This window comes from Heterodontus francisci, chromosome 7 (genome assembly GCF_036365525.1).
Source record: "Heterodontus francisci isolate sHetFra1 chromosome 7, sHetFra1.hap1, whole genome shotgun sequence".
Taxonomy (NCBI): Eukaryota; Metazoa; Chordata; class Chondrichthyes; order Heterodontiformes; family Heterodontidae; genus Heterodontus; species Heterodontus francisci.
Genome location: NC_090377.1, coordinates 9,518,478 through 9,540,644, shown reverse-complemented (window position 1 = coordinate 9,540,644; position 22,167 = coordinate 9,518,478). Strand labels below are relative to the sequence as shown.

The window sequence follows — 22,167 nt, the reverse complement described above, 5'->3', positions numbered from 1 at the left end:
CCGTCACCAACAGCTCACTGTGAGGAGGGAGTAGAAGTGCACCTGGCCTTGCACTCCCCCAGCAACCCATTGAGGAATGCTTTAAACCGGTGCCTATCAACCAATTTCACACCCGCGCCCTTCCCCGCTTTCTTCAGGGCGGCACCGACGGTCCGGATGATCAGCGCCAGATTTGACCAACGGCCGAGGGCCAGCTGAACTATATTGCGGCAGCCCCTGCATAGCTCGAGGAAATCCCGGAGTTCCGCCGTGGGGATGAGAGGAGACTCGGTGGGAGGCACGAGGGCATTCACCGCCTCACTGGCGATGGATTCAATATTGTCCTCCGTGCCCCACACCGAGTCCCCATCCTCCTCCCGGTCGTCACTGCCAGCGGCCGACACACCCACCACACACTGTGGGGCGGACGTCCCAGCTGCGCCAGCTGGTCCCACCTCCTTCACGGTCCCACCCCCAAGATTGATGGCAGAGGAGTCCTCTCTGGGTTCTAGAATGGAACTGGAGCCTATGGGCCCCAGTGGTTCAGGACCCCCCTCCACCTCCATCCCGAGGCCAATGGGCGGTCCAGGGGAGATGATAATTCCTGACTCCAGAAATCCAGCCCGAGCTGGGACTGGAGGCAGAGAGAGTAGGCGATCTCCCACCCCGCCAGTGCCCACAGACCCAGCAGATGGGGCAGCATTTTCAATTAGAACTGGGTCGGGTTTGTTCTGGTTGGGAGTGGATTTTAGCTGGGAGGCCCGACCCTTTGGGGCCTTGCCCTCCCCTCCACACAGGGCACTCGACCCAGTGGCAGAATGGGAGGCTTCTCCAGGAGCGTCCCCCTGCTTCCCCACCGCAAGCAGGGCTCCACTTGCTGCCTCAGGAGGGGCTACATGTACAGGCGTCTCCCTCTTCCCTCCATCCTGAGGGGTAGGGAGCTCCTGCCCAGGCTTTGCAGCATTGATGATGGTGGCGGCAGGGGGAACCTGGGGACCCGAAACAGGAGACAGCTCCCCTCCAACAGATGGGCCCTGCACATCACGGCCCATGTGGAGGGGTGCCTTCTCCTCTTTTTCCTACTTGGGCGCAGAGGCTCAGAGACCTCCATGTCATTAGAGGCCTCCGCCTCCGCACCCTCTTTTTTTTTAGTTACCCTGAGACTGAGCCCAGCCCTGGGGCAAGTGGGTTCCCCAGGAGCGGGCCTTGGGCTGAGCTCAGGCTCAGGTGCCGTGGTGTCCAGGGGACGCGCCTCTCTGTGTTTATTTTTCCTCCGCGTCTTCCTTCCACACGGACAGGCACTCCCCTCCCCACCGGAGGCCATGACAACCACAGCCTCTGGAACCTGAGTGGTGTCTGTAGGAGGTGTAGGGGGAGTGGGAGGAGGTGCAGTGGCGCCACCCTGGGCCACCAAGGTGGAATTGGTGACCAGGATGTTGGGGCAGTTCTTACTAACATGCCCCACCCCCTTGCAGACATGGCACCGTGCCCGTCCGAAGTCCAGAAGATGCGGTAGGCTGTCCCCTGGAACTCCACACTGAAGTGGCCCTCCAAGACCTCCTCCCACACCAGCTGCCTAAATAGCTGGCGGCGGAAGGAGTAGACATGCCGGAGGCTGTGCTCCCGAAGACCGAGCGGGACTGGGGTGATCCCCAACCTCACTTCCCCCAGTTGGTGCAGGTGGGGGAGGAGGAGCTCATCAGGAATGAAAGGCAGGACGTTCAACAACATTATCTGCTGCGCAGTGGCCCCCAGAGGGTCCGCTGGCAGGAAAGTCCCACCCACTGTGAGCCCCTTACTCAGGGCAAGGGGCATCGCCCGCTCGGTCTTCAGGAAGACCACAGCCTTCCCGTACATCTTTGAGGCTGCGACAATGGCCGAGGGGCCAACAACCTCAGCCGTTGCCTTAACGCAAGCCTCAATAGTCATAGTTGGGTGGGTGTAACTCTTCACCCCATGCTTTGATGTCAGGTTTTTAAAGATTTTAAATGGTGACGGGGCCACAGGAGTGGCTGCCGCAGCTGCTACAGCATAGGAAGGCCCTGCCACCAGAGAGGGCTGAGAAGCCATGGGGTAGAAGAGTCACACCCACCGTTGAATAAAATAGAAATGGAGAGAAAGGAAATACCAAATAATAACAAATTAACCCAAAAATACGCAAATGGAGGTTATGGCTACGGAGAGAGGCTGAAGGAGAGGACGGCAGGAGGAACCAGTCTCTTTGCAGATCTTATTTCAGACAGTCTCTTCGCTAGTCTTCCAGTTGGTGCTGGGAGGGGGTTGCGATATCTTCACCTGGGACAGCTGTAGCTGGCCAGGCACACTCTGCTTCTGGTGTTGTTTGAAGCAGTAAAGAGAAAGTCTCTTCATCTGGGCAGCTCCAGCTATCCCAGGCTAGCTCGTTGGGATGGGGAGGCAGTTCCTATTCAATGCTGTTAAACACCGGAGCTGCCTGTTGAAACAAAACAGTCCCACCCAAGGTCTTCCGGTCTCTTCCTTTCCCCCTCCCCATAACAATCAATGAAAGGGCTTCAAAAAGCCAAACTCACAAGTGCTGTCAGTTCCTCTGGCCTCCTGTTTTATTCTTTCAGAATTAAGATAGATGGAAAAACCTTCCTTTCAAACTCAGTCTCTCTCCTTGAAGCAGTCACACAGCCACATTCAGCTGCACCTCGTTGATGCATTCAGCACCTCCAATTATGCAGCAGCCAACCCCGTTTTTTTTTTCTATAATTCAAAATAAACTACAGGCCTCTAAACCCTGAGCTTGGTGTCACCCTGCTGATTATTTCCTGAGCTCCCTCATGTCCTCTGCTACTTTTTCTAACCTTGGTGATGTCCTACACTCTGGGTCTGGGGTCCCTTGGCCAGGATTCCACTCGGTTGGGAGTTTTGGATTGCGGCCTGCTCTGCGGGGGGGGGGGGGGGTTGGGGTTGTGAGGGGTGCAGTGGGCAGTGGGCAGTGGGCAATGATGCTCGCCCGAAGTAGCCGGTACATGATGGTGGGTTAGGTTAGCTGGTCCACTTGGCTGAGATAAGGCACTCTCTCTTCTCCAAGGGGTCAGTGACAACAAGCAATGCACGTTGGTCGTATATGAGCCACAGGGGCAGTTAGCAGCCAACCCCGTGCTGTACCTGCCCTGGGAGTGTTTTGTGGGGACAGTGCAATTTGTTTTGGTCAGGTAAGGTGGGTTATGGAGCACAACTCAGCCATGACTTTGGTTGAAATGCAGAACAGAGTTGAGGTGCCGAATGGCCCACTTCTATTCCTGTGATCAAAATCCATAGCGTGTGTGTGTATCCATCTGTGTCTGTGTGTGAGCGAGAGTGTGTGGACATGTCTCTTTGTGGCGTGTGTCTGTGTGTGTGGGTCTGTCCTCCTGTGCGAGTGTGTGTGTGTTTCTGTGAGGGTCTGTGGATATGTCAGTCTGTGTGTCTATGTCTGTGTGTGTGTGTATGTGAGGCTGGGTGTATGAGTGAGTGTGTGTGTGCAAAGGTTATTGCAGAAAATAAAAGCTCATGGTGCAGGGGGTAACATATTGGCATGGATAGAAGATTGGCAAGCTAACAGGAAACTGAAAGTAGGCATAAATGGGTCATTTTCTGGTTGGCAAGGTGTAACGAGTGGTGTGCCACGGGGATCAGTGCTGGGGCCTCAACCTTTTACAATTTATATAAATGACTTGGATGAAGGGACCGAAAGTATGGTTGCTAAATTTTCTGATGACACAAAGATAGGTAGGAAAGTAAGTTGTGAAGAGGACATAAGGAGGCTACAAAGGGATATAGATAGGATAAGTGAGTGGGCAAAGATCTGACAAATGGAGTGTTATGTGGGAAAGTGGGAAAGTGGGAAATTGTCCATTTTGGCAGGAAGAATAAAAAAGAAACATATTATCTAAATGGTGAGAGATTGCAAAGCTCTAAGATGCAGAGGGATCTGGGTGTCCGAGTGTATGAATCGTACAAGGTTAGTGTGCAGGTACAGAACGTAATTATGAAAGCTAACAGTATGTTATCGTTTATTGTGAGGGGAATTGAATACAAAAGTAGGGAGGTTATGCTTCAGCTATACAGGTACATATCTGGAGTAGTGTGTACAGTATTGGTCTCCTTATTTAAGGAAGGATGTAAATGTGTTGGAAGCAGTTCAGAGAAGGTTTACTAGACTGATACCTGGAATGGGCGAGTTGTCTTATGAGGAAAGATTAGACAGGCTAGACTTGTATCTGCTGGAGTTTAGAAGAGTAAGAGGCGACTTGATTGAAACATGTAAGGCTGGATTTTAAGGAGCCCTCAACGTCGGGCGTGGTGGGGGGCCGGAAGATGGCCCCGGATGAGATCCGCCACGGACCTCGACACCGGCAGGGCCCGGCCTGATCCTCCCGGCAGCGGCAGGGCACTGTGGCAGCCTTCCCGTCGCTCGGTGACGGGAGCACAATCACCATATGCAAATAAAGTAAATTAATAAATTTGCATGTACTTACCATTACTCTTGAGGGCCCACTGTGACCTTCGGCCTAACGGCCGGCACTCCTGTGCCTTCAAAAATCCGTCTGGGGAAACGAGGCATGACACTGGCGGGGAGTGGGGAGGTTTATCAGTGCAGGAGGTGGGGGATGGGGTCAAATTAATGTCATGGTTTTGGGGGATGGTGGGAAGGGTTGCAGTTGAACGTTTGTGCAGTTTGGAGGGGGAAGGTCAGATGGTAAATGTAAGCGTTTTGCGGGGGGGGAGGGCAAATAATTAATTTAATTGTTATTGGGGGGGTGGAGAAGGGGCAAAAACACACAGGCAGCTGACGTCATTGTCGGTGACGGACAGCCTGCCCCCTCCTGGTGATCTGTGGGGGGTGGGGGAGGCAGCCCGCCCTGGCTATTTAAATGAGCTGCCGCACTTGAGATTGCAGTGGCTCTTGAACATGCCGCCCAGGCGGGCAGACCAGCATTTCCTTCACCCGCCACTGATTTCAGCCCATAAGATTCTGAGGGGTTTTAAGAGGGTGGATTTGGGAAGGATGTTTCCTCTTGTGGGAGAATCCAGAACTAGGGGGTCACTGTTTAAAAGTAACGGATCGCCCATTTAAAACAGAGATGAGAAATTTTTTCTCTCAGGGACTTGTGAATCTTTGGAACTAGAGGCCTGCTCAGGTCGGGAAACAAGAACCCGACCCGAATCTGACCAAACGGCACAGTGGCGCAGTGGTTAGCACCACACCCTCACAGCTCCAGCGACCCGGGTTCGATTCTGGGTACTGCCTGTGCGGAGTTTGCAAGTTCTCCCTGTGACCGCGTGGGTTTTCTCCGGGTGCTCTGATTTCCTCCCACAGCCAAAAGACTTGCAGGTTGATAGGTAAATTGGCCATTATAAATTGCCCCTAGTGTAGGTAGGTGGTAGGAGAATTGAGGGAAGGTGGGGATGTGGTAGGAATATGGGATTAATGTAGGATTAGTATAAATGGGTGGTTGATGGTCGGCACAGACTTGGTGGGCCGAAGGGCCTGTTTCAGTGCTGTATCTCTAAAATAAATAAATAAACGAAAAACCACAGCGGACCCGAGCCTGACCCGGCCCGAGTCCCTCCGATTTTTCCCCGTGCCCGACCCGGCCCAAAACCGACCCAACCCGACCATCCGTTGACTTACCTTCCTGGCATCGAACCTGTAAGAAGCTGCAGCGCATGCGTGATGATGTCACAGTGACGTCGCACACTCACTGCACAGACTCAGTTTCGTCCCAGACTCCCAGCTCAGGTAAATTTTTTGATTTCAATATTTACCAGCAGAGCACTTACCGTGTGTGTCCCGCCCGACCCGTCCTGAGCCCGAAGGCCGTACCCTGAAGCTGGGCCTGACCCAACCCGAACCCGACGCATGTCATCGGGTCCCGCCAGGTTCGGGTCGGGTCGCAGGCCTCTATTTGGAACTCTCTTCCTTAAAAGGCGGTGGAAGCAGCATTGTTGAATATTTTAAGGCAGTGGTAGATAGATTCTTGATAAGCAAACAGGTGAAAGGTTATCTGGGGTAGGCGGGAAATGTGGAGTTGAGGTTACCATCAGATCAGCCATGATCTTGTTGACTAGTGGAGCAGGCTCGAGGGGCCGAGTGGCCTACTCCTGGTCCTAATTCATATGTTCATATGTGTCTGTGTGTGTGAGAGAGTGGGGTTGTGTCTGTGTGTGTCTGTGTGTGTGAGAGAGTGGGGTTGTGTCTGTGTGTGTCTGTGTGTGTGAGAGAGTGGGGTTGTGTCTGTGTGTGTCTGTGAATGTGAGAGAGTGGGGTTGTGTCTGTGTGTGTGAGAGAGTGGGGTCGTGTCTGTGTTTGTCTGTGTATGTGAGAGAGTGGGGTTGTGTCTGTGTGTGTTTGTGTCTGTGAGAGAGTGGGGTTGTGTCTGTGTGTGTCTGTGTCTGTGAGAGAGTGGGGTTGTGTCTGTGTGTGTTTGTGTCTGTGAGAGAGCGGGGTTGTGTCTGTGTGTGAGGGAGTGGGGTTGTGTCTGTGTGTGTGAGAGAGTGGGGTTGTGTCTGTGTGTGTCTGTGAATGTGAGAGAGTGGGGTTGTGTCTGTGTGTGTGAGAGAGTGGGGTCGTGTCTGTGTTTGTCTATGTACGTGAGAGAGTAGGGCTGTGTCTGTGTGTGTGAGAGAATGGGGTTGTGTCTGTGTTTGTCTGTGTATGTGAGAGAGTGGGGTTGTGTCTGTGTGTGTTTGTGTCTGTGAGAGAGTGGGGTTGTGTCTGTGTGTGTCTGTGTCTGTGAGAGAGTGGGGTTGTGTCTGTGTGTGTTTGTGTCTGTGAGAGAGCGGGGTTGTGTCTGTGTCTGTGAGAGAGTGGGGTTGTGTCTGTGTGTGTCTGTGTCTGTGAGAGAGTGGGGTTGTGTCTGTGTGTGTCTGTGTCTGTGAGAGAGTGGGGTTGTGTCTGTGTCTGTGAGAGAGTGGGGTTGTGTCTGTGTTTGTCTGTGTGTGTGAGAGAGTGGGGTTGTGTCTGTGTGTGTTTGTGTCTGTGAGAGAGTGGGGTTGTGTCTGTGTGTGTGAGAGAGTGGGGTTGTGTCTGTGTGTGTCTGTGTATGTGAGAGAGTGGGGTTGTGTCTGTGTTTGTCTGTGTGTGTGAGAGAGTGGGGTTGTGTTTGTGTGTGTTTGTGTCTGTGAGAGAGTGGGGTTGTGTCTGTGTCTGTGAGAGAGTGGGGTTGTGTCTGTGTGTGTCTATGTGTGTGAGAGAGTGGGGTTGTGTCTGTGTGTGTCTGTGTGTCTATGAGAGAGTGGGGTTGTGTCTGTGTGTGTCTGTGTGTCTATGAGAGAGTGGGGTTGTGTCTGTGTGTGTTTGTGTCTATGAGAGAGTGGGGTTGTGTCTGTGTTTGTCTGTGTATGTGAGAGAGTGGGGTTGTGTCTGTGTGTGTCTGTGTGTCTATGAGAGAGTGGGGTTGTGTCTGTGTGTGTTTGTGTCTGTGAGAGAGTGGGGTTGTGTCTGTGTGTGTTTGTGTCTGTGAGAGAGTGGGGTTGTGTCTGTGTTTGTCTGTGTATGTGAGAGAGTGGGGTTGTGTCTGTGTGTGTCTGTGTGTCTATGAGAGAGTGGGGTTGTGTCTGTGTGTGTTTGTGTCTGTGAGAGAGTGGGGTTGTGTTTGTGTGTGTTTGTGTCTGTGAGAGAGTGGGGTTGTGTCTGTGTTTGTCTGTGTATGTGAGAGAGTGGGGTTGTGTCTGTGTGTGTCTGTGTGTCTATGAGAGAGTGGGGTTGTGTCTGTGTGTGTTTGTGTCTGTGAGAGAGTGGGGTTGTGTTTGTGTGTGTTTGTGTCTGTGAGAGAGTGGGGTTGTGTCTGTGTGTGTCTGTGTGTGTGAGAGAGTGGAGTTGTGTCTGTGTGTGTGAGAGAGTGGAGTTGTGTCAGTGTATGTGAGAGAGTGCAGTTGTGTCTGTGTGTGTTTGTGTGTGTGAGAGAGTGGGGTTGTGTCTGTGTATGTGTGTGTGAGAGAGTGGGGTTGTGTCTGTGTGTGTGAAAGAGTGGGGTTGTGTCTGTGTGTGTCTGTGTGTGTGAGAGAGTGGGGTTGTGTCTGTGTGTGTCTGTGTGTGTGAGAGAGTGGGGTTGTGTCTGTGTGTGAGAGAGAGTGGGGTTGTGTCTGTGTGTGAGAGAGAGTGGGGTTGTGTCTGTGTGTGTCTGTGTGTGTGAGAGAGTGGAGTTGTGTCTGTGTGTGTGAGAGAGTGGGGTTGTGTCTGTGTGTGTCTGTGTGTGTGAGAGAGTGGAGTTGTGTCTGTGTGTGTGAGAGAGTGGAGTTGTGACTGTGTGTGTGAGAGAGTGGGGTTGTGTCTGTGTGTGTCTGTGTGTGTGAGGGAGTGGAGTTGTGTCTGTGTCTGTGAGAGAGTGGGGTTGTGTCTGTGTGTGTCTGTGTGTGAGGGAGTGGAGTTGTGTCTGTGTCTGTGAGAGAGTGGGGTTGTGTCTGTGTGTGTCTGTGTGTGTGAGAGTGGGGTTGTGTCTGTGTGTGTGTGAGAGTGGGGTTGTGTCTGTGTGTGTGAGAGAGTGGGGTTGTGTCTGTGTGTGTCTGTGTGTGTGAGGGAGTGGGGTTGTGTCTGTGTGTGAGAGAGAGTGGGGTTGTGTCTGTGTGTGTCTGTGTGTGAGGGAGTGGAGTTGTGTCTGTGTCTGTGAGAGAGTGGGGTTGTGTCTGTGTGTGTGAGAGAGTGGGGTTGTGTCTGTGTGTGAGAGAGAGTGGGGTTGTGTCTGTGTGTGTCTGTGTGTGTGAGAGAGTGGGGTTGTGTCTGTGTGTGTCTGTGTATGTGAGAGAGTGGAGATGTGTCCGTGTGTGTCTTTGTATGTGAGAGAGTGGAGATGTGTCCGTGTGTGTCTGTGTGTGTGAGAGAGTGGGGTTGTGTCTGTGTGTGTCTGTGTCTGTGAGAGAGTGGGGTTGTGTCTGTGTGTGTCTGTGTCTGTGAGAGAGTGGGGTTGTGTCTGTGTGTGTCTGTGTCTGTGAGAGAGTGGGGTTGTGTCTGTGTGTGTTTGTGTCTGTGAGAGAGCGGGGTTGTGTCTGTGTCTGTGAGAGAGTGGGGTTGTGTCTGTGTGTGTCTGTGTCTGTGAGAGAGTGGGGTTGTGTCTGTGTGTGTCTGTGTCTGTGAGAGAGTGGGGTTGTGTCTGTGTCTGTGAGAGAGTGGGGTTGTGTCTGTGTTTGTCTGTGTGTGTGAGAGAGTGGGGTTGTGTCTGTGTGTGTTTGTGTCTGTGAGAGAGTGGGGTTGTGTCTGTGTGTGTGAGAGAGTGGGGTTGTGTCTGTGTGTGTCTGTGTATGTGAGAGAGTGGGGTTGTGTCTGTGTTTGTCTGTGTGTGTGAGAGAGTGGGGTTGTGTTTGTGTGTGTTTGTGTCTGTGAGAGAGCGGGGTTGTGTCTGTGTCTGTGAGAGAGTGGGGTTGTGTCTGTGTGTGTCTATGTGTGTGAGAGAGTGGGGTTGTGTCTGTGTGTGTCTGTGTGTCTATGAGAGAGTGGGGTTGTGTCTGTGTGTGTCTGTGTGTCTATGAGAGAGTGGGGTTGTGTCTGTGTGTGTTTGTGTCTATGAGAGAGTGGGGTTGTGTCTGTGTTTGTCTGTGTATGTGAGAGAGTGGGGTTGTGTCTGTGTTTGTCTGTGTGTCTATGAGAGAGTGGGGTTGTGTCTGTGTGTGTTTGTGTCTGTGAGAGAGTGGGGTTGTGTCTGTGTGTGTTTGTGTCTGTGAGAGAGTGGGGTTGTGTCTGTGTTTGTCTGTGTATGTGAGAGAGTGGGGTTGTGTCTGTGTGTGTCTGTGTGTCTATGAGAGAGTGGGGTTGTGTCTGTGTGTGTTTGTGTCTGTGAGAGAGTGGGGTTGTGTTTGTGTGTGTTTGTGTCTGTGAGAGAGTGGGGTTGTGTCTGTGTTTGTCTGTGTATGTGAGAGAGTGGGGTTGTGTCTGTGTGTGTCTGTGTGTCTATGAGAGAGTGGGGTTGTGTCTGTGTGTGTTTGTGTCTGTGAGAGAGTGGGGTTGTGTTTGTGTGTGTTTGTGTCTGTGAGAGAGTGGGGTTGTGTCTGTGTGTGTCTGTGTGTGTGAGAGAGTGGAGTTGTGTCTGTGTGTGTGAGAGAGTGGAGTTGTGTCAGTGTATGTGAGAGAGTGCAGTTGTGTCTGTGTGTGTTTGTGTGTGTGAGAGAGTGGGGTTGTGTCTGTGTATGTGTGTGTGAGAGAGTGGGGTTGTGTCTGTGTGTGTGAAAGAGTGGGGTTGTGTCTGTGTGTGTCTGTGTGTGTGAGAGAGTGGGGTTGTGTCTGTGTGTGTCTGTGTGTGTGAGAGAGTGGGGTTGTGTCTGTGTGTGAGAGAGAGTGGGGTTGTGTCTGTGTGTGTCTGTGTGTGTGAGAGAGTGGGGTTGTGTCTGTGTGTGTCTGTGTGTGTGAGAGAGTGGAGTTGTGTCTGTGTGTGTGAGAGAGTGGAGTTGTGACTGTGTGTGTGAGAGAGTGGGGTTGTGTCTGTGTGTGTCTGTGTGTGTGAGGGAGTGGAGTTGTGTCTGTGTCTGTGAGAGAGTGGGGTTGTGTCTGTGTGTGTTTGTGTGTGTGAGAGAGTGGGGTTGTGTCTGTGTGTGTGAGAGAGTGGGGTTGTGTCTGTGTGTGTGAGAGAGTGGAGTTGTGACTGTGTGTGTGAGAGAGTGGGGTTGTGTCTGTGTGTGTCTGTGTGTGTGAGGGAGTGGGGTTGTGTCTGTGTGTGAGAGAGAGTGGGGTTGTGTCTGTGTGTGTCTGTGTGTGAGGGAGTGGAGTTGTGTCTGTGTCTGTGAGAGAGTGGGGTTGTGTCTGTGTGTGTCTGTGTGTGTGAGAGTGGGGTTGTGTCTGTGTGTGTGAGAGAGTGGGGTTGTGTCTGTGTGTGAGAGAGAGTGGGGTTGTGTCTGTGTATGTCTGTGTGTGTGAGAGAGTGGGGTTGTGTCTGTGTGTGTCTGTGTATGTGAGAGAGTGGAGATGTGTCCGTGTGTGTCTTTGTATGTGAGAGAGTGGAGATGTGTCCGTGTGTGTCTGTGTGTGTGAGAGAGTGGGGTTGTGTCTGTGTGTGTCTGTGTGTGTGAGAGAGTGGGGTTGTGTCTGTGTGTGAGAGAGAGTGGGGTTGTGTCTGTGTGTGTCTGTGTGTGTGAGGGAGTGGAGTTGTGTCTGTGTCTGTGAGAGAGTGGGGTTGTGGTTGTGTGTGTGTGTGTGTGTGAGAGAGTGGGGTTGTGTCTGTGTGTGTGAGAGAGTGGGGTTGTGTCTGTGTGTGTCTGTGTGTGTGAGAGAGTGGAGTTGTGTCCGTGTGCGTCTGTGTGTGTGAGAGAGTGGGGTTGTGTCCGTGTGTGTCTGTGTGTGTGAGAGAGTGGGGTTGTGTCTGTCTGTGTCTGTGTGTGTGAGAGAGTGGAGTTATGTCCGTGTGTGTCTGTGTGTGTGAGAGAGTGGGGTTGTGTCTGTGTGTGTCTGTGTGTGTGAGAGTGGAGTTGTGTCTGTGTGTTTGAGAGAGTGGGGTTGTGTCTGTGTGTGTGAGAGAGTGGGGTTGTGTCCGTTTGTGTCTGTGTGTGTGAGAGAGTGGGGTTGTGTCTGTGTGTGTGTGTCTGGAGACACAGGGCAGGCTTTGTCCCTGATGTACCTGTAATTGCACATCCTGCACACTGTCACACTGTCTAGGTTGATGTGATGATGAGTGGGCACTGAGTGGGGCACCAGAGTGTGAGCAGCAATTACAGTAACAAGTCTTTAACATGAATGTTGACCATAATTAGATGCCATAAACTATTACAAATGTTGACGTGGTTATGTCCACCTGTGTGCACAGTTATATCCAGCCAAATAATTACGTAATCTGTGCATTCAGACCAGAACATTTTCGATCATCAGCTCAGTTTTCACTCTGCATAACAATTGCATGTCTCTGTCACATTCTCCTTTGCCTCTCTGTCTCTGATTCTTTTTCTGTCTGTCTCTCTCTTTCTGTCTCTCTCTCTCTGTCTGTCTCTTTCTCCTCGTCTCTCTCTCTTACTCTCGGTCTCTGTCTCTCTCCTTCTGTCCCTGCCTCTCTCAGTCTCTGTCTATGTCTGTCTCATTTTCTCTCTGTCTCTGTCTCCCTGTCTGTTTCTCTCTTTCTCCGTCTCTTTCTCTCTGTCTCTGTCTCTTTCTGTCCCTGTCTCTCTCGGTCTCGTTCTCGGTCTCATTCTCTGTCTATGTCCGTCTCTGTTTCTCTCTCTCTCTGTCTCTCTCTCTCTCTGTCTCTCTCTCTCTCAGCACTGTCATGCTGAGATACAGAACCTTAGAAAATAGGCGACATGTTTAGAGAGAGGATCTGGATCGGCGCAGGCTTGGAGGGCCGAAGGGCCTGTTCCTGTGCTGTAATTATCTTTGTTCTTTGTTCTTTTTCTCTCTCATGCAATGCCCCCTGGTTTCCTTTCTCTGCTGTTTGCATTTTTCTCTATCTCATTCTCTTCCTCTCTCTATCTTTCTCATTCTTTCTCTCAGTGCCCCTATCAGCCTTGCTCTTCCATTGTCTCTCTCTCTCTCTCTCATTCTATCTGATAGGAACAAAGGATGGAACATACGAGTATGAGTAGGCCATTCAGCCCATTGAGCCTGCCCACCGTTCAATTAGATCATAGCTGATTAGCTACCTCAATGCCACTTTCCCATGCTATCCCCATAATCCATTGATTTATTTTTTATTCATTTGGGGTATGTGGGCGTCACTGGCCAGGCCAGCATTTATTGCCCATCCCTAATTGCCCTTCAGAAGGTGGTGGTGAGCTGCCTTCTTGAACCGCTGCAGTCCTTGGGGTTCAGGTACACCCACAGTGCTGTGAGGAAAGGAGTTGACCGTGAAGGAACGGCGATATAGTTCCAAGTCAGGATGGTGTTTGACTTGGAGGGGAACTTGCAGGTGGTGGTGTTCCCATGTATTTGCTGCCCTTGTCCTTCTAGGTGGTAGAGGTCGCAGGTTTGGAAGGTGCTGTCTTAAGGAGACTTGGTGCATTGCTGCAGTGCATCTTGTAGATGGTACACACTGCTGCCACTGTGCGTCGGTGGTGGAGGGAGTGAATGTTTGTAGATGGTGTGCCAATCAAGCAAGCTGCTTTGTTCTGGATGGTGTCGAGCCTCTTGAGTGTTGTTGGAGCTGCACCCATCCAGGCAAGTGGCGAGTATTCCATCACACTCCTGACTTGTGCCTTGTTAGATGGTGGACAGGCTTTGGGACCAGGAGGTGGGTTACTCGCCACAGAATTCTCAGTCTCTGACCTGCTTTTGTAGCCACGGTATTTATATGGCTACTCCAGTTCAGTTTCTGGTTAATGGTGATCCCCCAGGATGTTGATAGTGGGGGATTCAGCGATGGTAATGCCATTGAATGTCAAGGGGACATAGACATTAGTATCCAGATATCTATCAATTTCTGTCTTGAACAGGCACAATGATTGAGCTTCCACAGCCCTCTGGGGTAGAAAATTCCAATGATGCACCAACCACTGAGTGAAGAAATTCCTCCTCGTCTCAGTCTTAAATGGCCTGCCCCTTATTCTGAGACTGTGTCCCCTGATTCTAGACTCACCAGTCAGGGGAAACATCCTATCCACATCCACCCTGTCTATCTCTTTAAGTATTTTGTGGGTTTCAATGAGATCTCCTCTCATTCTTCAAAACTCGAGAGAATACAGGCCCAGTTTCCTCAATCTCTCCTCATTGGACAATCTCACCATCCCAGGGATTAGTCTGGTGAATCTCTGTTGCACTCCCTCTATGGCAAGTATATCCTTCCTTAGATGAGGAGACCAAAACTTACACAATATTCCAGGTGCGGTCTCACAAAGACTCTATACAATTGCAGCAAGATTTCTTTAACTCCTGTACTCAAAACCCATTTTGTGAAGGCCAACATACCATTTGCCTTCCTATTCGCTTGCTGCACCTGCATGTTAGCTTTCAGTGACTCATGAACAAGGACACCCAGGTCCCTTTGGACATCAACACTTCCCAATCTCTCACCATTTAAGAAATACTCTTTCTGTTTTTTCTACCAAAGTGGATAACTTCACACTTATTCACATTATATTCCCTCTGGCGTTCGCCAGAGCTGGCGGGCAGCCATAAAGGCGGGGCTAAAGTGTGGCGAGTCGAAGAGACTTAGCAGTTGGCAGGAAAAAAGACAGAGGTGCAAGGGGAGAGCCAACTGTGTAACAGCCCCAACAACCAATTTTTTCTGCAGCACCTGTGGAAGAGCCTGTCACTCTAGAATTGGCCTTTATAGCCACTCCAGGTGCTGCTCCACACACCACTGACCACCTCCAGGCGCTTACCCATTGTCTCTCGAGACAAGGAGGCCAAAGAAAGAAAGATTCCATCTGTCATGTTCTTGCCCACTCACTTAGCCTGCCCAGGTCCCCTTGAAGCCTCCTTGTGACCTCCTCACAACTAACATTCCCACCTAGTTTTGTGCCATCAGCAAATTTGGAAATATAACATTTGGTCCCCACATCCAAATCAATGATATATATTGTAAACGGCTGTGGCCCCAGCACTGATCTTTGCGGTACCCCACTAGTAACAGCCTGCTATCCTGAGAATGGCCCGTTTATTACTACGCTCTGCTTTCTTTCTGTAACCAATTTTTAATCCATAACAGTATATTAACACCAATCCCATGTGCTCTAATTTTGTTTACTAACTCCCTGTTTGGGACCTTATCAAAAGCCTTCTGAAAACCCAAATACACCACATCCACTGGTTCTCCTTTATCTATGCTACAGGTAACATCCTCAAAAAACTCCAACAGGTTTGTCAAACATGATTTCCCTTTAATAAATCCATGTTGACTCTGCCCAATCTTATTATTATTTTCTAAGTGTCCAGTTATCACATCCTTTATAATAGATTCTAGCATTTTCCCTGCTACTGACATCAAACTAACAGGTCTGTAGTTCCCTTTCTCCCTCCCTCCTTTCTTAAATAGTGGGGTTACATTTGCTACTTTCCAGTCTGTAAGAACCCTTCGAGTCTATAGAATTTTGAAAGATAATCACCAATGCATCCATTATCTCATTAGCCACCTCCTTCAATACTCTGGGATGTAGCTCATCTGGTTCAGGGAATTTATCAACCTTCAATCCTGTTAATTTTTCGAGCACTTCCTCTTTATTAATGCTAATTTCTTTCAGTTTTTCATTTTCGCAAGTCCCTTGGTTCCCGAATATTTCTGGGAGATTTTCTGTACCTTCCTCCTGAAGACAGACACAAAGTAATTGTTTAGTTTCTCTGCCATTTCCCTATTCTCCATTGTAAATTCTCCTGTCTCCACCTGTAATGAACCCACATTTGTCCTTGCTAATCTTTTCCTTCTCGCATACCTAAAGACACTTTTGCAGTACACTTTTATGTTTCTCGCTAGCTTGTATTCATATTCTCTTTTCCCATTCTTTATCAGTTTCTTTTTCATTCTTTGTTGGATTCTAAATTGCTCCCAATCCTCGGGTTTACCTCCTTTTCCAGCAACCTTAAAAGCCACTTCCTTTGATCTAATGCAATCTTTAATTTCTTTTGTTAGCCACGGTTGATTTATCTTTCCTGTTGGGTTTTTGTGTCTTAGAGGAATGTATATTGTCTCTCTCTCCCACTCATTCCCTTTGTCCCTTCCCGTGCTGCTGCAGGGCTATTGTTTCCGTCAATGATCTCAGTGACTCTCTCACTAACTGACAATTCTCTCTTGTGTTTTTTTTTCGCTGTCCATCTCTCTTTCTCGCTCTCTCTATCACTCTCTCTACCTCTCCCTCTCTCCAAGCTCCTGAAATGATGAAAGGGGATCCCATCGGACCACCTGCTGATGTCTGGGGTCTGGGCGTGCTTATTTACATCATGTGAGTAGTGCTGTTCTCTGGTGTCTGTGAGCGTGACTTGATGCCAAGGTGATGTGGCTTTGTAACCGCTGAGGGGTGTCCCTACTCTGGGGCTAGAGCCTGCCGTGAGGGGCTCTGCACAGTTTGAAATGCCGCTGCTTGTTGGTCATGTTTGTGCAAGACTTGCTCATTCTTTTGTTTCCATTCTGCTTTAACTTATCTTTTTTAACACATCACTGTTCTGCCACCCACCCCCACCTCAATTTCCTTCACCGCCTTTTACCATAGGGTAAATGCTGCATGTATATCTCCCATCTGCATGTGCATGAGGCACAGAGAGGGGGCAGGGCGGTGAGAATGAGAGGGCACTGTTACATTCTGTGACTGGATTGTTTAACCATCTCTGTTAGGTAACAGTCACTCTGCTTTTATACTGTTGTCTGGTGGATGTGAATGGCTCCCCCTCTTGTGGGAGCCTATAAAACCCTCCCACCATATAGAGCTGATCACCCTATCAGCTGGTACAAATCTGGTTACAGGAGTGTTTATTTTACATCTTGACAGAATGACAATCCTTCCACTGCTTCACCCTGTTGTCTAAGAGAGCAAAGATTCTGAAGGGTCTTGACAGGGTGGACACTGAGAGATTGTTTCCCCTGGCTGGGGAATCTAGAACACGGGGGCACGGTCTCAGGATAAGGGGCTGATCATTTAGGACTGAGATGAGGAGAAGTTTCTTCACTCACAGGGTTGTGAAATTTTCTAATTCTCTACCCCAGAGAGTTTGGATGCTCAGTCGCTGACTATATCCAGGGCTGGGATAGGCGGAGTTTGAATCTCTCAGGGAATTAAGGGATATGGGGAGCGTGCGGAAAAGTGGAGTTGAGGCAGAAGATGAGCCATGATTGATCGTATTAAATCATAGAATCACAGAATGGCTACTGCACAGAAGGAGGCCATTCGGCCTGTCGTGTCTGTGATGGCTCCCTGGAAGAGCAACTCATCCAGTCCCACTCCCCTGCCTTTTCCTCTTAGCCCCTGCAAATTTTTTCTCTTCAGATAATTATCCAAATCTCTTTTGAAGGCCTTCATTGAATCTGCCTCCACCATACTCTCAGGCAGAACATTCCAGATCTTAACCACCCGCTGCGTAAAAAAGTTTTCCACATGTCGCTGTTGCTTCTTTTGCCAATCGCTTTAAATCGGTGTCCTCTGGTTTCTGACCAATGGGAACAGTTTTTCCCCATTTACTCTGTCCCGACCCCTCTTGATTTTGAACACCTCTATCAAGTCTCCTCTTAACCTTCTCTTCTCTAAGGAGAACAGTCCCAACTTCTTCAATCTAACCCTGTAACTGAAATTCTTTATCCCTGGAACCATTCTTGTGAATCTTTTCTGCACCCTCTCTAATGCCTTCACATCCTTCCTAAAGTGTGGTGCCCAGAACTGGACACAATACTCCAGTTGAGGCTGAACCAGTGTTTTAGACAGGTTTATCTTAACTTCCTTGTTATATATATCCCTATTTATAAATCCCAGGATCCCATAAGCTTTAATTGCTTTCTCAACCTGCCCTGCAACCATCAATGATTTGTGCACAGATACCCCCAGGGTCCCCCTGCTCCTGAACCCCCTTTAGAATTGTATCCTTTATTTTATATTGCCTCTGCTCGTTCTTCCTACCAAAATGAATCACTTCACACTTCTCTGCATTAAATTTCATTCTGCCACTTGTCTACCCATTCCATCAGTCTGCGTATGTCCTCTTGAAGTTTATCACTATCCTCCTCACAGTTCACAATAAAGAGGAGCAGGTTCGAGGGACCGTGATCTACTCCTGCTCCTAATTCCTAGGTTCTTGCGTTCCCATGAAGATACAAAAACAATAGACCACAAGTGGCACTGACTGGGGAGCTGACTGAGTTTCACAATCGAGCACCATCATGGAGTATGAATAATTTATTTTAAATTTTATTCATCCCCTCCAAAGCCAATGCATCTTTCCTGAGGTACGGTGCCCAGAACTGAGCACTTAACGTAAGTTCTGCCCCTTTGTATTCCCACCCTCCTTAGTTAAAGACCTTTCTTTACATGTCCACTGGTTTGTAGTGAGTTCTGTACTTGTAGTTCTGGATCTTTCTGCTCCTCCAGAATTCCTGGCTTCTCACCATTTAGAAAATAGATATTGAAGGAAGTGCAGTATCTTGGAAACAGCAGGGTTAAGGAGAGACACAGATTCAGGATCTCATTCCAAGCAGCCCTGAGTCACAGCTCCCAGAGGGAGAACTCGAGTGTGATGTCGATGCAATTAATGTGGGCAGACACTGACTGAGATGAAGCAGTTGAAATGTAGGACAGTCTGTAACACATGTAGATTCCTGTCTCAGCATTCGGGCAGTTCCCTCTCGTACTCTGCCATCCTGCCTTGCAGGCAGAAGAGAGGCTTTGGAGCGGAGGGGGAGGGGCTTTCCTGTAATACCCTCTTCCACAGCTGTCGGGCAAGTTTTCAGAGAATTCCCAGTGCCCGTGGAAATGTACCCAGCGTGAGTCAGTGCCATTGGGAGGGCAGAGAAGTTTGGGGTGAAAATAAATCGACTCTTAAAGGGAAGTCTTTTATTTAAAACAAAATCACAGGTGCTTGGCACTGCATCTCAGTCGTGTGGAGGTTCATCCAAGTGTATTTATATTCTGTGTTATGTGTGTTTCAGGTTAAGTGGCCGATCACCTTTTGCTGCACCAGATCCAATGGAGATGGAGAACAGGATTAAGTCAGCGCAGTTCGACCTCACAAAGTGCTATCCCAATGCATCGCAGAATGCTGCACTCTTCCTTAAACGTGTCCTCTGCATGTTTCCAGCGTAAGTATCTGCCCTGGGGGTGGGGGTTGGGGGCAGGTCCCCACTCGGGAACAGCAGCTTCTTTTTGTCTCCTCCCTTCAGTCCCATGACACAATGCTGGGACCCCCTGGGATTGAAAGATACAGAATAAAGCTCCCTCTACGCTGTCCCCATCAAACACTCCCAGGACAGGTACAGCACGGGGTTAGATACAGAGTAAAGCTCCCTCTCCACTGTCCCCATCAAACACTCCCAACAGGTACAGAAAAAAAAACGGGTTAGGTACAGAAAAAATCGCAGTTAGATGAAAAAAAAGAGTTAGATACAGAATGCCTGGGATGTGTTGAGTTTGTTGATCTAAACTAGATCTCATAACTGTCCTCTGAAATTACCTGCCAAGTCACTCACAGGAACAAGAGGAGGCCATTCAGCCCCTTGAGCCTGTTCTGCCATTCAGTTAGATCGTAGCTGATCTGTATCTTAATTCCATTTCCTCGCCTTGGTTCTGTGATCCTTCATTCCCTTACCCAACAAACATCTATCATTCGCAGTCTTGAAAGCTCTTGTGCGAGGAGTCCAGAACAATGGGGCATAACGTTCGAGCCAGACCAGGTGATGACAGGAAGCGTTTCTTTACACAAAGTGTAAATCGAGAACTGTCTCTCCTAAGAAAGCTGTGGATGCTGGGAGTTATTGAAAATTTCAAAACTGAGTGGCAGATTTATTTTGGGGTGTTATGGTTTACAGAACCAAGGTGGGTGGATGGAGTTAAAGCCATGTTGTTATTGCATGGCAGAACAGGTTTGAGGAACTGTGTGGGCTGTTCCTGCTCCTGTGTACGGTCTTCATCCCTCAATCTGTTGAAAGTAAAACCACTTCCAACTGAAGGGTTTTGAGTGGGTTGGGACTTGGGGAGTAGCTGAGAGTTAATGGAGGTTTTCTCTTGCACTGACCCAGGACACGGCCAACGATTAAGGAATGCCACGCCAACCCCTGGCTCCAGGACAACTATCTGATGAAACTGCGCCGTCAGACGCTGACCTTCACCACCACCAGGCTGAAGGAGTTCCTGGTACACCACCAGAGAAAGAGGTCGGAGTCCTTCACCAGGCACCGGGTCCTCCTACGCTCCTACAGCAGCGCCTCCGCACAGCCCGGGACCCCCAGCACCGCTTCGGGAGCTCAATGAGGAACAGGGGCAGACAAGGAACTTGAGGGGAACATTCCAGTCACACCTGCATCGAAAACACTCAACCCCCTCCTCCCGAGGGACGAGAGCTCAGAACACAACGATGACAACACGAAAACCATTGGCAGAAGTCAGCCTGGGAGAGAAAGATTTTATTTAAATATATTTATTTCATGCCACTGGCCGTCCGATTTAACCCAGTAATGGAGTAAGGCAAGGCTGTGCACGACACACCTGAAGGGATGTTGGCAAAAGGATTTGTTTGGAAGGTTGAGAGAGGGTTAGCAACTGGAGACAGTTTCAGGGTGACGGCTGGTTGGAACAGTCGCTGGGCGATGGAGAGGAGGAGGCCTGCTTATACCCGATCAGCATATGCTAACAGCCCTTACTGTACCTCCTCCCTGTGTGTGTATCCCATCTCCTCCCCACCCCTACAAACATCCATTGCTGCCCCATTTTGCCAAGGTTGCAGTCTCCTGACCCAGTAAACCTTCGAACACTTTGCCGAGTCGAGAGACGTACTCTCTAGTCTGATTTTTTTTTGCAGTTGTATTGAGAGATGTTAACAGTGCCATTTGACACAGGTATTTGCATTTTTTGCTGCCAGCTGAATGATTATGCAGTTATGAGGAGTTGGACAGATCCCTCTGCCCCTTGCTGCTCCATCAAACAGTCTCTCTTTGCTTTTGTCCATCCTTGGTTAGATTCCCAAGGGACTGAGAGGGTCCTGCCCTCCCCTCCTCCTCCCCAGCAAACCCCTCGAGGCTACCTGCATTCACGCAGAATAAAACTGACTGAGCTGCCTTCTCCCATCGGGGCAGGTTGCCAACTCTCACATCACCAGCTCTGCATTCCTGGCGATAGATCAGAACCTCAAAGGCTTATCAACCCCAGCTGATGGCCTAAGGGCAAGGAAATGATCCAGTTCCCTTGTTCTGCATATAAATGTTTGCTTTTTTTGTAGGTGGAATGGGTGTAAAATGAAAGCTTTTGTTGCAGGAATTCTAGCAAAGGGTTCCTGCATTGTTACTGGATGAATATTGAGCCGAGGGGGGGTGGGGAGGTATTCCGGGTATGTTTGCATTGTCCTGGAAAGATGGGGAAAGGAGCATTGAGATTCTTGGATTTATTTTTATACTTGTGCATATATAGCAGAATGATGTGTGCATACACAAGCAGACACCCACACACACACACGTGTGCACAGACGCACACATGTGTAAGTGTGCAAAGACACACATGCGTGTGAGTGTGCACAGACGTGCACAAACCACACACATGCATAAACATCTGTGCACTGACATACGCACACACTCGTCGGTGTGCACGGACACATGTGCAAAAACCATGCTGGTGTGTACAGATCCATGTTCCAATGTGCGCTCACAACCTGTTTGATTGTGACACACGCACTGCTTTACATGACGCCAATAATTGCACACAGCACGACAAGACTTAAGCAAAAAAAGGAGAATTTTTCTTTTTCTCTAATCAATGTATTTAAGAATATTTTGAGCTCCAGCGATTTACGTGTGCAAATTAAATCTCCTGCGAGCTGAGCATTCGAGATTGTGCTGGAAGCATTGTATAAATCTCAATGGTTTGCATCAGTCGCTTTGGGCATTTCTGTATAGTCCCAGCAAACAAATGGCTTTGCCACCTTAATAAATATGAAAACAAGGCAGTTTAACAGTGCAGTAAAACAGCGTTAGACCCCGGGCGTGGGTGGCACTGGTTGCAGGCTGTGGCTCTCATTACCCACTTGTACCCAGTGTGTATCATTAGCCACACTCATGTCAGTCACAGATGTCTGGCTCTCTCCGACTGGCACGACTAAAACCCCAGGGTAGACAACAATGGTCTGCATTTGTATAAAGCCTATAACAGAGCAAAATGTCCCAAGATGCTTTCAGGTGTGTTACCAGGCCAGAGAAGACGATATTAGGCCAGATGCCAAAAGCTTGGTCAAATAGGTAGGTTTTAGGGAATGTTTTAAAGGAGAGGCAGAGGTTTAGGGAGGGAATTCCAGAGCTTAGGGACTAGGCAGCTGAGGGCACGGCTGCCAATGGTGGAGCAGTGTAAGTGGGGCAATGCGCAAGAGACCAGAATTGAAGGAGCTGAGAGGATTGTGGAACTAGAGGAGGTTACAGAGATCGGGAGGGAGTGAGGCCAGTGAGCTTTCCCTTTAGAAACGGTTTGCCAGGCTTCTCGTGCTGGTTCAGAGTGCGATGTACACATTGCTGAAAGCTGCGGCAATCCCAGGTCATCCTTCATATTGAGTCAGTCACTGTATCAGGCTGCCCAAAACCAGGGAGTGCTTGGATTTAGTGTTATGGCACATCACCTTCGTCTGAAATCCTCAGCTTTCCTCATCCTTGTCTTCGCTCT

The 22,167-nt window shown here is 49.5% G+C and overlaps 1 protein-coding gene across 1 annotated transcript in view; it reads left to right on the top strand.

The window, feature by feature from the left end:
• The window catches only part of spega (striated muscle enriched protein kinase a), a 684,640-nt gene extending 664,521 nt beyond the window's left edge, over positions 1-20,119 (top strand). The window contains exons 44-46 of the mRNA XM_068034685.1: positions 15,699-15,774; positions 18,462-18,611; positions 19,548-20,119. Coding sequence (XP_067890786.1) covers positions 15,699-15,774; positions 18,462-18,611; positions 19,548-19,779 — 458 coding nt within the window. The 3' untranslated portion in view covers positions 19,780-20,119. The remainder of the gene's footprint in view (positions 1-15,698; positions 15,775-18,461; positions 18,612-19,547) is intronic.
• Positions 20,120-22,167: the final 2,048 nt, after the last annotated feature.